General features: G+C 38.3%; 2 protein-coding genes across 3 annotated transcripts in view; one reads left to right on the top strand and one right to left on the bottom strand.

The window, feature by feature from the left end:
• Window positions 1–16,505, bottom strand: part of TRPM5 (transient receptor potential cation channel subfamily M member 5) — a 50,061-nt gene that overhangs the window by 29,467 nt on the left and 4,089 nt on the right. The window contains exons 2-7 of one of the 2 annotated variants that reach the window (XM_068683456.1): window positions 8,696–8,807; window positions 7,169–7,316; window positions 6,111–6,291; window positions 4,800–4,966; window positions 2,224–2,404; window positions 8–72 (exon numbers count right to left, since the gene is read on the bottom strand). In XM_068683456.1, coding sequence (XP_068539557.1) covers window positions 8–72; window positions 2,224–2,404; window positions 4,800–4,966; window positions 6,111–6,291; window positions 7,169–7,285 — 711 coding nt within the window. In that variant the 5' untranslated portion in view covers window positions 7,286–7,316; window positions 8,696–8,807. Of the gene's footprint in view, window positions 1–7; window positions 73–2,223; window positions 2,405–4,799; window positions 4,967–6,110; window positions 6,292–7,168; window positions 7,334–8,695; window positions 8,808–16,505 lie in introns of both variants that reach the window. The other variant, XM_068683457.1, reaches the window with a different exon arrangement.
• Window positions 1–16,505, top strand: part of KCNQ1 (potassium voltage-gated channel subfamily Q member 1) — a 389,773-nt gene that overhangs the window by 15,553 nt on the left and 357,715 nt on the right. The window lies entirely within an intron of this gene.

Consider the following 16,505-nt stretch of genomic DNA (forward strand, 5'->3'; position numbering starts at 1 on the left):
TTATTACCTCAAGTGTGCTTGGTCCTCCATTTACCAGTAAGCAAAGCACAGGAATCTCAATGCTGCCTGTTCCTGTGAAATAGATGGTTTAAAGAAGAAAACAAAAATAAACAAGTGTTAACAGTTATCACAAAAACTATTGCTTTTCTGCTGTTCACTTTAAAAGTACTTCTATTATGTCCTGTTTCAGTACCTAGCAAAACTTGAAACTGCAGGCAACTGCAGAAGCAAGTGGCAAAGGAAGAAAATAACCCTATGGCCAGACAGGGCCTTAGTCTAAGATTCAGGACCGAGGCACATTTACCATAAACGTTCGTGTGATTCCTGGCAAGTAGTTCAGTCTCTTCACACCTCTGTGTGCCTCAGCTGCAAAATGTGGATATTGGCACTTCTGTACATCACAGCACTGTTGATTTAAGATGTTTGTTTACCCTATATACTCTTTATCACTCTGATTAAAGAGCCTAAACATCATTCAGTACAGTCTAATGTGGTCACTATCAATATTATAATCTTTTATTTTTAGAGTAGTGCTATATTTAAAAGAAACGCCTATCAAATATTTAACTTATTTTATGGCTGCAGGGGAAGAAATGGTGAAGGCATCCCTGTTCATCCATTCTCCCACAGGTATCCACTTTTTTCTAAATGGTTTATACTGTAAACACTGAACTCAGAATTCTGAAGATGACTGTAGATTGGCCTAAGAGAGCCAGCAGCGTCATGAGATTAATGCCTCTTATAGTTGGAAGATAAAAAGGTATTTGGTTCAAACAGTTTTTTGTTGTTTCCCTTTGTAGGTCTCCCAGTCTCTACTACTTGTTGCATCTGATGTGGGATGAATACAGAGATAAAGGAGAACTGAGCTGTAGTTTAGCCATGATTGGTAGGTAACTTGACTTGTTTTAGTGAATGGCATAGTAGTGCCATACATCTTTAAGGTGCTATTCTAGTTTGAAAACTGACCCCTATGACTACAGAATCCTTGGAAAACATTTCTGGTTTTGAATCTTCTTCATTTAGCATAGTTCTAGGTGAAATTTACACTTTTGTGTGTGGTAGTAGGGAATTCTGATGTTATATTGGGGAAGGTAGGAAGTACTTATGTGAAAAAAATATTCAAAATACCAAAAATTTCCTTTGTATAATTTTTAGATATTTTAATAGGGAAATTCTGTGCGACCTTATTAAAGTATTTTAGTTCAGTAAGGTTAAATGGGTTTGCTGAACTTAAATGAACTATAATTGCTTTCTTTATAGAAGATCTCACTGAACTCAGTATACTCCAGTGAAATATTTGTCAAATGAATCAGAATTTTTGGACAGAAAATTGTTCCTCAGAGATTTGTTTGATCAGCTTGGTTTGCAAGCAGAAAGAGGCTATTTTCCAATTGTCAGCACTGCAACCTCTGCCTACCATTAGAGTCCACCTGTGGTCTTTCCCAACTGAGTCACAGCATAAACATTGGGTGCATTCCTGCTCTCAGATATATCTGTGCAACCATACTATAGGCTATGTAATTGAATACTCCAGTGAAGCATGAAAATGTGAATAAGTGAGCTCTTTCTCCTGTGTTTTAGCTGTGCTAGCACTGCAGGTATTACAGAAACAAAGGAAAGGTGAAAGTAATTGTATTAGGACTACAACTGAATTATTTCCATAAATCGCAACAGGAGGCCTACCCCATGCTCAGTTCTCATTGTAAACAAAGCTCACGTTGGTTTAGAGGGATATTAGATGCTATGCTGTTCACCCAGGATAAAGTGTTATCCTGAAACAAATATGGCTTAAAAATTTTCAGAAGGCTTTGGCAAGTCTTTTCTTCCAGAGTGGGAGCAATTCAAGACTCAGTGTGAGAGGGGATAAAAGTATACAACAATGAACATCCATCTCTTAGAGCCACTGGTTAGGGCACTTAAACCTGGATTTATTTTCCATCTGTTGTGTTTTGAGGCAATTTGAGAGATGCTTTGAAGGTCAGCTTTGAGCTATGTTTAAGGAGATGCAATAAATGTCAGGATTTTTGGTTCAAAGAGCATTTTTTTTCAACTGAAGTCAGCTTAGTTCTGCCTCTTACACAATGACAACTGTGTTTACTTGATCTTGCCTATGTAGATGGTAAACTGAGAACTGGAGTTGCCTTTGATAAGGCGAGGGACCCACATGTATCCCTGTAATGTCGCTATTATTCAAACTATAGGATGCTTGTATAGTCTACTTACCACCATACCCAGTGCGCTGTTCTGAAATGTGCTTTTCCAAGGTGAGCCGTAGTTCAGTTGTTCTGTCTGGATCCTCTGGTGTTACGTGATCCACCAAAATAAAATGGGAATGGTTGTGGTCCAGTGAATACAGTGGGCCTTGGACATTATCATCTGATTGGTAATGTACAAGGCTTTCATCCTAGAGATAGGAGAGATGTGAGCATTTTTCTACAAAGAACAGTCTGCATTTCTATGTGCTTCATCTCCCTTTTTCATGTTATCTGTGCCATGACATAGAGCACCACTTTTCAGACACTTGAATAGCCTCTATATAAAGGAAGGAGTATTTGTTTCTTCTGAAAGGTGCTATTTGTGATAGCCTGAAAGCTGAAGTCCCTGAAGTTCCCCTCTCAGGCTCTGCAAAATATACTGACATTAGGAATCATCTCTAGAACAAAGGCATTTGTGCAGAGGTGCTGCAAGTGCTTGCACAAATGTTTGGGGCCATGAGACTAGATAACTGTGAGTGATGCCTTAATGTCTCAGATGTTTGTGCCTGATTTTAGACAAGGGCAAACCTGTTCATTTCAGTAACGTTTTCACCATGCTTAGACCAGTAGATAAGTCAGCCTGCTATACATCCATATAGATTTAAACACAGTTTGGTTTAATTTACACGGTTATGTGAGGTCTCATGGTTATTCTTAATGTGGAAGCTGCATTCTAAAAATGTGACAGAGCACGCAGGTACAGGTAGGGATTCTTGCCCTCTCAGCAGCTCTGGGAAGAGTAGAAATGTCAGAGGCTGTTCCAGGGAGGGGAAGTAGTAAATTTGCATGTCCTTTACAAACAGCTTGTGCCACAAATTTCTCTTGCCTCCCTCCTGCTCCTGTCTCATTGGGGAAGGTTACCTTGAAGCAGTTACTTGCTTTCATGTTTTGTTTAGATGGAGGTTGTGCCTATATTCTGCTGTCATGTAACATTAAGCCTACTTGCCAGAGAGATGTGGCCTTAGATTGGGACCCCGGTACACAACAACCAACTGAAAAAAAATCTCTCAGGGATTTTCCTGTGTCCACTGAAAATGCAGAAGCAGTTGTTCAAGGTTGTTTAATGCATGCCAGTAACACAGAAATGAAGGAGTGACCCACTGATATTGGGCCTTGTTTTTCTCCTTGCTACTGTGAATTCTTAGCTCTATTTTATACAACAAGCTGTTTGTGTTAGTGTCAACTATAAGAAGAACTGGGTTTAGGTCAATATCCTTGTCTATAGCTCTTTTTTGTCCTAAAGTTTCTAAGATCTAGGGTGTTCTTGGGTAGAAGCAGTGCCAGAAGTCAGAGGGTCAAGAGTGCTCTCCACCTACTCTTTGACAAAGGATTTGTGCTTTAGTCAAGAGGGAGAAAATCTAATGCAGTAAAAAGAATGGTGCACTTATTTTTTAGCTACTGTTTGGGAAAGATCCAGGTGTGTTTTGATCACTTAGATTGGGAGGGAGGTGAAGCAACTAGTTTGCTCTTGCCAAAGGAACTTTTCTAAACAAAATTCCCTAATGAGATTCTTTCCTCTGAGCCACACAAATAGGTTAAAGTCTTCCAGCTGGAGAGCCTCATCTGACAGAGCACATTGATACCTGTCCTTGGCAAAAGGGATGGAAAAGAGAGAAAACTAATGACAATAAAATGCAAATACAGTCTGGCAGCCTCCCTGCTGATAGCTGGTACTTGCCAGCTTATCTGAGAGAACTAGGTGCAAGTTCAAAGGGCTGTGTTTGTTACCTGCTTTTCAGCTTCTGTAGGAAAGTAAAATAACACAGAAAGTGTTGTTGTCACTACTATACACCCATTTTACTGTTATAATAGTCTGCTTAGGACAGACAGTGCAGTGACAAGAATGTCATTAATTCCCTTTTCCACCTCCAAGTCAATTCAGCATCAATTTGGCATTTGCAACAACTCTTCTGATTTTTTTTTTACTTTTTTTTTTTGTTAGTGTGTATTTTATTGTTGTTTTGTGTGTACTTTTTTTTTTTCCCCCTCTCACAAACTTCAATTGCTTTGATCTGAATTCTGAAGTCCCCAGAACTCTCACCAACTAAACAAAGCCTTGTATGGCTAGCACTTTTGGCCCAGCATGTAGAGAAGGTTTTGTGTATTAGACACCAGTTCAGTGACTGGCCAGGAGAACTTGAAATAATTACGACTCGGTTTCATACTAGGATATTCAGTTTTTACAGTATTTCTGAAATAGCTTGGAATTCTGCCGTAGATGAACAAGGAGAAAAAAAGCTTTAAGGCATCCTATGATGTGTGCTGTTCCTCAGGTTCACCCTATTGCCAGCTACTGAGCTAATGGCCAATCCTGCCACCTGGTGGATATTTGCAGATTTGCTGCCAAGTTTAACGCACGAGGCATGGAAGCAGTGGGGTCTAACGATTCTTCGTGCTCATTGCTAAGGTCTTTCCCTAAAACACCCTTTGAATCCCACTTTTAAGACAGCACGATGTTTTGCTGCCTACTACTTCCAAATTTTGTAAATGTGAAGTTCACTTCTGAACAATCCTGTCTCACAAGTAGAATAAAAGGAAAAATACCTTTGCGTTCTCCAGAATTTCTCTGTGCTGAATTTTTCCGAGGGAAGTTATTCCTATGGCAATCACTCTTACTTTGGATGAAGCACTAGCCAGTGCGTGATCTCGGACTGCTTGCACTAAGTGTCTTGTTATTCCAACACGTAAAGCACTGGTAAAAATCCAGGCATCTGAAAATATTTTAATTGTTAGACAATTTCTTTGTAATTGGACAGGTTTGTGTGTCAAGTAACATTATGGGAAGTACTAGATTTAAGTTTTGTTTAGATAATTGGATAAGCTGCAAACAGATCTTGATAGACTGTAATTTTTAGAATTAAAAGACATACATGGAATGTAAGGCTTTAACAAGGGAAAGAGGAAATTGTGCCCAAGCAGGTGTGCTTTACATATCCTGCCAGCCATCTTTACTCTAATGTAAATATGCTTATCTAAAGTGCTGTTTCCAGACAGGAGTAAATGTCTACTGTCTAAATATGATCAGCAACATCACTACACTAGGCAGGTCTGCATGAGGAAGGGGCAAAGGGATGGAGAGGAGAAAGTTGTTGGCTTGAAATGAGGACCAGGTAGGAAGAGGTGAACTGATATTTTCACTTCATTTTGCAGCTATTTTCACAAAGATAAATCATCTTAAATATTAGGCACTTCTTTTCAGATTTCCAGACCTGATTTTTGTTTGTTTTTAAATGCATTTCCCTACTCTTGTAATTCATGTGTACAGCCAGGGAGAAGGTGAGCTGACTTATTTTCTGCTATGTTAGACATTAATGTTAAGCATTAACAAGGCCCTTTTGTTTAAACTTGACTCTAAATATTAAGTCTTCTGTTTCACTAATAAAGTACATTTCTTACATTTGCAGAAAACAAATATTCAAAAACTATAAACAATTGTAACAGGATTTTGTTAACTAAAAAGTAAGAATGGAGAGAAAAAGAGTTACTTTTGACCAAAATTAAGCTATGTTAAGAGTTGTTTTGTTACAACTTAAAAGTTGGACAACATATTTGGTCCTATCTCTGCAATCTTTCTATTGTCGTCTTTGAGAGAATAACCTCAGGTAATTTTACACTTAAGAAATGATTGTCTGGAGTAATTTGGTTTGAAATAGCTTATTTTTGCTATTTGTAATACAATAACTTATTATAACAACATATATAAATAAAAGGTATTTAAATGCAAGTTGTAGGCTGCATTCGGCAAAGCCTCGAACTTCTAAAATAATCATGTGAGTGGGACCATTGATGCTAAAAGATCATTAGGTGTGAGAATATAGCAATGTAAATTTCTCCTTTAATGCCCAAAGCACTAACCTGTGCTTTGAGCTGCTTTTATGAGTCCTTTTTTTAAGGTGTCTCGTAGCCAAGGCTTCATCTGGAAATTTTCTTCTTCCCCTACTAAAGAGACGACCAAATTGGGAGCAGGTAGCTTCCATTTGTTGAGCATAACTTCAAATATAATTCCAGGATGAATAGTACACGGGACCTTAATAAACTTCAATAAACAAAACAAAAAATACTGAATAATAATAGTACAGTAGGATACAGTATTTTTCATGGTGAATACAGAGGTGAATGTATCATAATAATTAAATGTTTATTAGTACTCCTTGGGAACAAATTATTTGAGCGAGACCTGATAAGAAAACTAAGTTCCAGGATTAATTTAGCAGGTTTCTGCAAAATTTTCATCTTGTTAATCAGGTCAGTTCCATGGCTTCATTCTGCATTAAAGACTGATATTATCATTCTCTCCTTTAATGTTGCTACTCTTCTTTAACTGCCTCAGTTCCTCACCAGTTTAGCAAAGCCAAGAAATCTCTTTAGGCACTACTTTTTTCTGAACTAGCTGAAATATTTGCCTGATTTCATGTAGGCAGCCCATTCCTTGCTGTGATCTTTTAGATTCTTATTGTGCTACACAAATCTATTGCTTCTTCCTGTTCTATATATATTAGCAGAACAGAAGGAAGGAACTTTGAGAGTTTTAAAATAGCTCAACAGTATGTTTTAAAAGTTGAAATCCACAGTGATTGATTACTTGGCAGAAAGTGTTTAAAACAGGGAAATGATGCAAAATGAAGGAAGCTGGGCATGAGATTTTATTTTATTTTTTAAAGGAAAAAAGGTGTGAGCAACTGTACCTGTAGCAGGTCTGTGTGAGACAAGTGTTTGAGTTCTCTTTGTTAATAGGTCTCATCTTGAATTTCGCTAGTATTCATGAAGGTATGGTTCCTACTTTGGTTTCAGTGTGGTGCCTAGCCCTGTGATATGTTGATCCTCACTATTATAATCTCTACCTTTAATGCTAAGCAAGTAACAGCTGAACAACAGCAACAGTGATAAAGGGTTAAAAGTAGTCATTGCTGTACCTTTCCACGTTTCTTCCCAGAAGCGGTGAAGTCGATTTCTCCTATGCAGTATGGCGTTTCTCTTTTGAAAGCTTCCTCTTTGTCACTGCTGCAGAATTTGGTTTCCATTTCCTCCATTGAATTTCTAACTTGATCACCAGGTTGTTCACTGAAATGATGGGAGAACTGGAAAATAAGTTGATTTAAACTGGAGAGGCCACAAAATCCACGAATTAATATCTAGTTGAGTAGTTAACTATTCTACTATTTTAGTATTATGCTTATATTGGAGACATTTGTGTCAGATACATGTACAGGAGGAGGTGGATTCCATACCAAAGCTTTGTAACTTAAGTTTATAAAAATGCATGAAGGAGTAAGACATCTTGAGTCTCAGTTAGCAGGTAGAAAGCCAATACAAGATCCCATAATTTGTCTGAAATCATGTGTGATGTCTTTGAGTCCAAAAGTAAACCTAATTCTCCAAGAGAGAGAGGTGCCTCGGCCACAAACTATTGCAAGCAAAGGTTGAGCTGTGTCAGTGTCTGAGTCAGTTTGTTGATGTTGTTATGCATCATGCTACTAGACTGTTATTATCCAACATGAACACTAAATAACTAAGTGATGGCATTGTATTCACCTGAATATTTATTCATTGTATTGTATTCATGTATTCACCTGATATATATTCATAAGCCAAAGTGTCGAAGATCAGACTGTACTTAACAACATACAGTTCAAAAAGGGATGTGGCTTTGTCTATATGTGACTACAGGAATGATAGCAAGTAATCCATCCTAGAGCAAAGGTCATATGACAGCAGTTGTTCTTCTGCATTACATGATGCTGGAAGAAGTCTTCTTGCTTTCCCTATTTTGCCTCCCAAAGTCCAGTTTGACTGGACTGATATGGTATGATTTAAAAAATATGGGTTTCAACTTGTCTGCCTTGTTTCTTTTCAAAAACAAAACAATGAAATAGCTCTCTCCCTCTGCCTTCACCTGCATATTCAGTACATTGTTAAAAAAAATAAAAATAAAAATCCTTGTGATAGTAAGTCAGAAGTGGTAATCAACCCTGCATTAATGAGACCATATTTGTAAAATCTTTATTTCCTGGTCAAAGAGATTTGCTGTGGACTTTAAAAGTGGGTCAAACTAGCAGATTTCTTGTGGGTCCATTAGGATGCTCCAGCAGAGGGAGCAAGCCCTCCAGCTGTTTCTTTGGGCTGACAAGTCTGGGAAGCCTATATCTGGGCTGCCTCACTACTACAGTCTCTGTATTCTTTTTTTTTTTTTTTTTTTTACATTTTCCATGAAAAAGTTGTTTGGAGTTGCCCTTTTCTCAGATCTTCCTCTGAAAAATGGTTATGGACCCTCTCGTGATTTCAGTTTTTCCTTTTCAATTATTTACCACACCTTCCCCTCCCCACCCCTCAAAGATATTGCTCTCATTCTTCTCCCTGCCAGCACACTAGTTGCTTTTTGAGAGAAGGAAGTGTTTATTCTGAAAACCAGGATATCAGACTTTTCCGGGTAAGAGTCTTACCTAGAAGGCCTTCTTTCAGGTTATCGGTAATGGTAGTCACAACAACGTCCACCTTTTTGTTTAAGTCACTGGAGATGCAGCTTTATCTCCAAAGATCATAGAAAACAGTACTCTGGGGAAAAAAAAAATACTTGATACAGAGTCATAACAACACATTTTTAGCGATTCTGAAGTACAGAAATCACTTCCTGGAACTTGCTGACAGAAAAAAGTATTTAATTAGAAACAAGTATTCAGGACTGAATTCATGGGGTACATTTAGTCACTATTCATCACTGTCCTAGATAGCACACACAAATCTGTAACTGCACCCAGGCAATGAACTCAGAATAGATTTAAAAAGTAATTTAACCATTAATTTGGCCTCATGGTTAGGCCCCAAGTTGTTAATTTTAAGTCTAGTGCTAGATTCTAATTTACAAAATTGGACCATGTGGTTATCCATGATTTCTCTTTTGGAACAAAGGCATAGAATTACTGAGCCTTATAAGGAATCTTGCTGTATTTGGATAATTAATTTTGCCAGAAACAGCATATCATTTGGTTTTTAGTTTAGCAACAATTCTGGCTCTGGATGGTAGTAAACAACAGTGAAAGAGAGAAAAAACTAGATAAGATGGAGAAACTTTGTTCATAAGACATTATAATAAAGACTGAAAAGTGAGGTAGAGACTTGCTGAGACTTGCAGTATGATTGTAGTAACATACAGGTGAAAATGTTCCACCCAGTGGTGGTTATGGAGCAAGGAAATTTTGCTTTGGTGTTAAAATTGTGGGGAAGATTTTTAAAGGCTAATCTATAGATGCTGTGTAAGTGGGAGAATAAAAAAGTTCCTTACATTGAATATTGCAAAATCACTAGAAGGAAAAAAAAAAAAAAAAAAAAACCTGCATAAGATTTGCAGCTTGGTTCCTGAGCATGAAGGCTGACCCACAGTAAAAAATTTACAGTCATTTCAGCTACTGCAGTGTAATCCCTCACTGCTACAGGCAGAGTCACAGAACGTGGCATGGATTTGTTCAGTACTGCACATCCCCTTGTTTTGCACTGCAGGGGAGCTTCACTATATGTTGATCAGTCAGCACAGAGACTTCATTCTGTCCCTAATATTTGAACAAATAGATATATTCAGCAGAGGACATAACCTAGGAGGACATGACAGAGCTGACTGTTAGGCAAAGAGACATCTTACCAATTGTCAAAACACAGTTAGTTCCCTTTTGCTTATTAGAAGACAAAATGTGTAATATAATTACAGGTTTTTTTGGAGTGCCTTTCTCCTGGGTTTAATTCTGTCTTATTCTGCTTGGTTTTGGCTTTCACATAAGTCTCTGTAGTGGTTTCAAGGGCTATTGCTTTAAGACTTGAAGCTGCATTAGATTGCAATTGTGTCAGGTCACAGCAATTGGGTCAAATCTTTCTGGTCAAAGTCATGACGTTCCACTGAAGTCAGCTTAGCTATGGTCAGCTTGCGTCACTGTAACATCACTGAGTGTTAATTGCAAGGGTCTGGTATAAGCCCATGCCTTGGGAAAGAAAAGACAGGTGGCCGGAAATAGGAGCATAGTCCAAGTACTTTTGAATGAGAGGAAAGGAAGGGAAGGAAGCAAAGAAGAGACAAAGATTATAAGCTCAGCTGGATGGAGAATCAATGGGGGATGAGCAGTACTTCAGCATTTTTTCCCTCACCACATATTATTTTCTGATGAATTTTTTCTTATAAAAACATCAACTGTAATTTTCTCCTAACTTTTAAATTGTTTTGCCATCCATTAAGTGAGTGGCATTCTCACAGATAAAGGCAGATAGTTAAGCGGTAAAGAAAATACCACAAAAATTTCACCTGCTCCAATCTGTGCATTCATATTTTAAATATGTTTTGTGTGTATATGTATACATCGAGCAATGTTACTTTAGTTCTAATTCAGACTTAAGTACAGATTTTCTATCTAGGCTGCTGCTAGGTATTAAGTTTGTAGGTCAAATTCTGTCCTAGATGTTCCCGTTGACTATAAATACAAAACATCTATGGAAAGAATGTACCTCTAATGATTACCAGATTTGAAATATAACCTAGAAAACTATTTCTAACTAGCAAAGCAAGTTAAGACAATTATGAGGAAAAGACAATTGCCAGTTCCACCTACAGCTGGAAATGTGAGTCAATGTCATTTACGCTGGGGATGGCCTGATTAAATCATTCCAGGTGTCAGCCAGTTTCATGAATCATTATTTCTTTAACCTCATAAATGGGAGGTGTTAGAATTGTATCAGTGTACAACAAGTGCTTGTAACACTGGAGTTTGTGTGTCCTAATGCTCTTAGCCCTTCATTTTAGGCAGTTCTAACTTTTTATTTGGACATTCTAGATTTCTGGGATGCAGGAAATAGGCAAGTACAACTTCAAAGGGGCAATTGTTATGGTTGCAGGGAATCTCTATAAGAAGGATCCTTATGGAGATTCTTCCTACCTACAACCCTTTTTGGACTGTTCTCCCTCCTATCTTTACTTTCCTACTCTTTCTCTGTCATGCCTTCTCTTCCCTGGTCTCCTTTTCACTGCTGCTTCATTCCCACTTCCCCCCAGTCTTCTGGAGGATCTTTGCAACCACTGTCACTGCTACTTAGCCCATGGTGAATGTGCAGCTGTTACTCCATGTGTGGTAACAACAGCACAGATCACTCGCCTCCAGATGGATGACAAGATTGTGGGTCCCTGTCATCTGTCCTTTGCTATGCTTATAGATGTTAACTGGGGAGTTGAGCTGTGTCCATGATGGGAACAGAGGCTAAACTGGACCCTTCCAAACACATCTTGTGAAAATGGGCCCAATGAATGGATGGCTTGACCTCAATTGGTATCTTCAAATGTAATCGTTGGATTAAGAGAGTAGGCGTACGGTATTTGTTAGCTCTTGGACTTAACAGTAGTAAGAATTCTCCTTCATACCAGTGTGCGGATCAGCAGACTGGAACACACCCTGACTAAATCACTATTTGACTCCCCCACCTACTCAGGGAGTACATTTGAATATGCAGGTGAAATGATTAAATATAGTAATGCATCTGGGCCAGTACTGCTGCTCAGTCATGAGGCCCCCTTTTAGCTTCAGTGGCAGATGGAGCAAATCCCCCCTCCCCTTTTTTTTTTAAAATGTATTTTAGAGGAAGCTTTTGTGGAACAAAAGAAAACTGCCAATTACCTGTGCAGTTCATCCGTGCAGGATGAGCTAGCAGTCCCAAAGAAAACTGAGCCTTAACTGTTGATGAGAAAAAGAGAGGGTTCACAGTAACAATGCAAGTGAGGAATGAGGGGTCTCTGCAATAGAGACAAACACAGTGAACTTCTTGTGAGCAGAAATGTTCAGCTTCCCACGTGCATAATGGGATACAGTTGGCTAAACTTCAGTCCTATAGGAAAGGACCTAAGTATCTCAGGCAAGACAAGCGAAAGTGAGAAATGCCATATATGACAATATCAACAGGAGAGCCTGGGAGAAATCTGAAGTCACTCAGCTGTGCATCAGAACAGCTTCAGCTGTATTATTGTTTGGTTTGGGGTGCCAGGCTTGAAAAGAGTTATGGAATAGCTGGAGAAGGTTTGAGCAGGAGCAACAAGAATGAACAGGGACTTCACATAAAAAAAAAAAAAAAAGGAACAAACTGGAGTTGCATAACCAAAAGTATAGAAGGGGAGGGATAAAGGGAGTGTAACAGCTAGTCAGGACAAAAAGATGGTGGGAGAGATGTGGGCTTAGTACTTAGAACTAGGATAGAAAGTAACGGGCTCAAGATAATAATTGTAATATGGCTGTCTGGGGATAAAATAATAACTACGTTCAGAGAAAGATTTCCCTGGAAAGTATAAAAACCCTTATACTGGTGGTTAGGGAGCTGGTAAAGCAGTGAGGCCACGGTCCTTGACTGTGATGGGTTCTGTATGTGACCTTAACCTGCATGTCATTGCAACCCTAAGAGCTGCATGCATGTTTGTGGCTCTGATCATTGAGATGCATATATGCTTATGTAACTTTAATAATGGAAATGTTCCTATTGACTGTAGTGCAAGTACTCACTCAAGGAAAAATTGCATCAGTGAGTTTACTGGGTCAGCGCCAGCAAAAGAGTAATTCAATTATTTGCTTCCAGTGATAGCCATATTTTCTACTCCTGTCTTGAAACATAATAAATATGCAGAACAAAGGAGCAGGGGAACAGAATAAAGAAAACCAGAGAAGTGAAGAGCAAAGAATGCAAAATCATAATAAAGGAAGTCTTTCAGCATCTGCTCTGAAGATGAATTGGTAGAATCTAATTGGTGTGTATGTTTAAGTGTGAAGAAACAAGAATAATGTTTCAATCGGGTAAATGTAATAGAGAAGGGAGGTGTAAGAGAAGACTGATTAGAAGCTGGGAGGAAAAAAAAATAATCTAAGAATGGCAGTGAAAATATAAATACATAAGGTGTGAGACCTTTGTAGAGACTTTCCTTAGGGAAAATAAATGCATACATATGGTAGAGACTGATATATGTGTGTATATGCAATTATACACATTGTCTAGCTTACTTTTGCGTTGCAGCTTTGGAAAATGTTTGTCAGGAATTAGCACACTCAAATTCTGGAAACAATGCAAGAAATGTTTCTGTGTCACAGCATACAACTAGAATCATCTACTATGATTGCCAGGGAATTGCCAAATCATGAAGGCCTAGGGATGGCCCTGCTTGTGCAGGTGAATTGGACCAGATGACCTCCAGAGGTCCCTTCCAACCACAGCCATCCTGTGACTCTGAAATGTACCATCAAAAATTGTAGCCAGCTCTCCTGTGGGTTTTATCAAGTTTGTATCAAATAAATTTTTGTGAATTACATAAATAGATAAAGGTAGCAAAAGAAATTTGACTTATAGCAAGTGCAATTATAATTGTAGTGTAGGACTCCTCTCACTGTCAGACAGGAGGGATAAGAAAAGCGGTTAAGTGCCAGAGGTGAAAGCTGGAGAGGTTCAACAAGTACAAAGAAAATAACCTACAGAAAGGTTTCTATATACTTTAATTAGGACACAGATACAGAGCCTATACTAGGGGTTGACAGCAACTTTGGGGATATGTTCACTAACCATAGATTTTACGAGTGTGCAAACACAGGGTTAGGCCAGAGCAAATATTAATAGAAACAAGAAAATTGAAACAAAATCAGGTGAAGAAGTGAAGCACAGAAGTGGCCTAATAAAACACAAGTTTGGGTTAGGTTTTCTGATACATTTATATGAATTACCTCACTAGAATCTTTTGAAAAAAACATCAGCGTTAGTTTTGTTTCTAGAGAGACAGCTGTTTAAAGAATGTTATCTGAAGTAACTTGTCTTTACTGAACATGTATGTAGTCAATAATCTGAACAAAATGTCAGAGGAGGAAAAAATATTTAAAAATCAAGCAATAAAAAGATGAGTGGGAAGACAGTCTTATTACTGAACCAGCACAGGTTTTGTTTTAACATGTGCTAGAGTATGTCTCTCGAGCCTAATTCTTCCTGTAACTTCCAAGGCATAAGGATGTGAGGAAAATCAAGTATTTGCAGGAGTCTTCCCATTAGTTTCTAGGAGTGTGACTTGTGGTTTGGACAGGGTTAGCACCAAGCCTTTAACAAATGAATGTGCAAAATGCTAATGCAAATATAGGTACTTTGTCTTTTTTGTTTCTGTCTCCATCTGCTTAACATGGTAAAGAGCACCAGAGGCTATTTGAATAATGTACTTTTAGTGAGTTTGCAGAAATTTGCATATGGATGTCTGCCAGTAAATTTCATAGAAGTGGATTTATCTGGGGAGAAAACCAGAGAGGGTGGAGAGGCAATAAAAGGGAAATGAAGACATCAGGGAAGTAAATAATGGAAGGAGCAGATGGAACAGACTAGAGAAAACACACATCAATACTGCTCGATTAAAATGAAGCGACTGGCTGTCCTTATATAGCACGTTGTATAAAAGGGCTGGGGGGAGCTTGACGCTAGTTTCAAATACTCCTGGCCCTTCACTGCTCTGTTCCCACAGCATGGCATGCCACTTTGAAGCTGTGCCAACATAACTCTTTGTGTGGCCTCACAGCGAATCTGAGTTCACATAAAAAGAACTCATTTTTGCCAGGTCATTTTTCAGCAAAATTGGTTCACTTATGTGTATACAGCATGACACGCAAACTCCTGAGAATAATGTATTGTGAATCCACAGCCGTAGTTCATGCTGGAAGAAAATGTAAGAATATGGGAATGGTTCTGTTTCATAACAAATGCCTCAGAAAGGGCAATATTCAGATAAGGCAGGCAAAATCATACACAAAAAACTTAGCTGAAGCTGGCTTGTACATGGACACTTGACAAATGACTGCTATTGAAAGCAAAGGACACAATGTGTACTATTGAAAACAGAAGGATTAGAAAATAAAAAGGACCACTACTCAGGAACTGGAAGGGCTTGAAATAATCTACTGTGGCTTTGCTCAGATCAGCTAGTATTTTTCATCCCTTAGATCTCTAGTACATTAGACTTGTAGAATTTTCAAAAACTCAGATTTGTTTCTCTTGAGGCCAACATCTGACTTCATAAAGTCAGCCCTTAGCATTAAGCAAAGACCTAGTCTTTTACAAATTCCAGTTTATAAGCTATGCTAAAATAATCTTTACCTTATTTCAAGGTTGTCATGTGTACAATAAATGTGTGCAATTTCATGCTTTCAACCGTACTTTCTTTTTTGAAAAATGCAATTGGGAAGGGGTATGGGGAGAGTGGAGGGCAACCAAACCTTCATGTTGTTTCCTTGTGTGACTGCTTTCATCATCACCTATTTATATGAGTTTATTCAATGCTTTAGGCAAATTTTGTAAGCTTGAAAGGGAAGTATATTCAAAACATAGACTTTATTTTGCATAAAACAAATAATTTAGGAAAATAATTTATTCTGTTTTGTTTCTTAAATACAACAAAACTGTAGACACAATTTCCTTTCTTTTAACATTTTGAACTTGGTGCACTGTGCAAAAATGTTAGTGGCAAAATTGTTAATTTCCTGTTCAAATTTTCTCCTTGATAAGATGTGAATCCCCCTCTGTCTTTTCAGTTAGCTAAAACACTGAAGTTGCGTTTGGATATGATTGTTCATTTCAGGAGGGCTTGAGCTTTAGAACCTAAGTGCTGCACACTTAGAAATCACACTCACTGAAGGCACCAAGGTGTATTTTTACAACCTTTCCTAGAAACTTGAATCTCTCACAACTCCTATAAGCCCTGGCAGCCCTAAATTTTAAAATATATGCTTGTCATCCACTACAATGAAGCCCGTCCTTTTTTTGTTTTTCTTTCTTATTGATAGCATTTATTTTTAACTCAGGGTGGCAGCAAACCATAGCCAATTTGTTCTTTGGCAGTCTTTCTTAGATTTCTTTTCAGATAGATATAGATCAGATCCAAATGAATAAGGAGATTATAAAACTGCGAAGCACAGAAGAAAGTGTCTGAAGGTGGATGAAAATGGTTGATCCAGGGCTGTTAAGGATGGCTTCAGTGTACAGGAGAAAGATAGACCTCACTTAGGTGTTTGGGATACTTGAGAATATTTCTAACTACAGTCCTTGCCCGCAGATTAGCAAGAGGCACGTGCTGGCAGGCACAGGGATTCCAGCTCTGTTAAATTTTGTCTGTATTAAAAGTCCCTATTTTCCTCCGTGTCTATATTCTTTCCCTATGTCTGTAATGGTTCTGCTGGCAGGTGTACTCACAGCAGTAGCCAGTTATAATCACCAGGTAGATAT

This window comes from Anas acuta, chromosome 5 (assembly GCF_963932015.1).
Source record: "Anas acuta chromosome 5, bAnaAcu1.1, whole genome shotgun sequence".
In the NCBI taxonomy this organism is placed as follows: domain Eukaryota; kingdom Metazoa; phylum Chordata; class Aves; order Anseriformes; family Anatidae; genus Anas; species Anas acuta.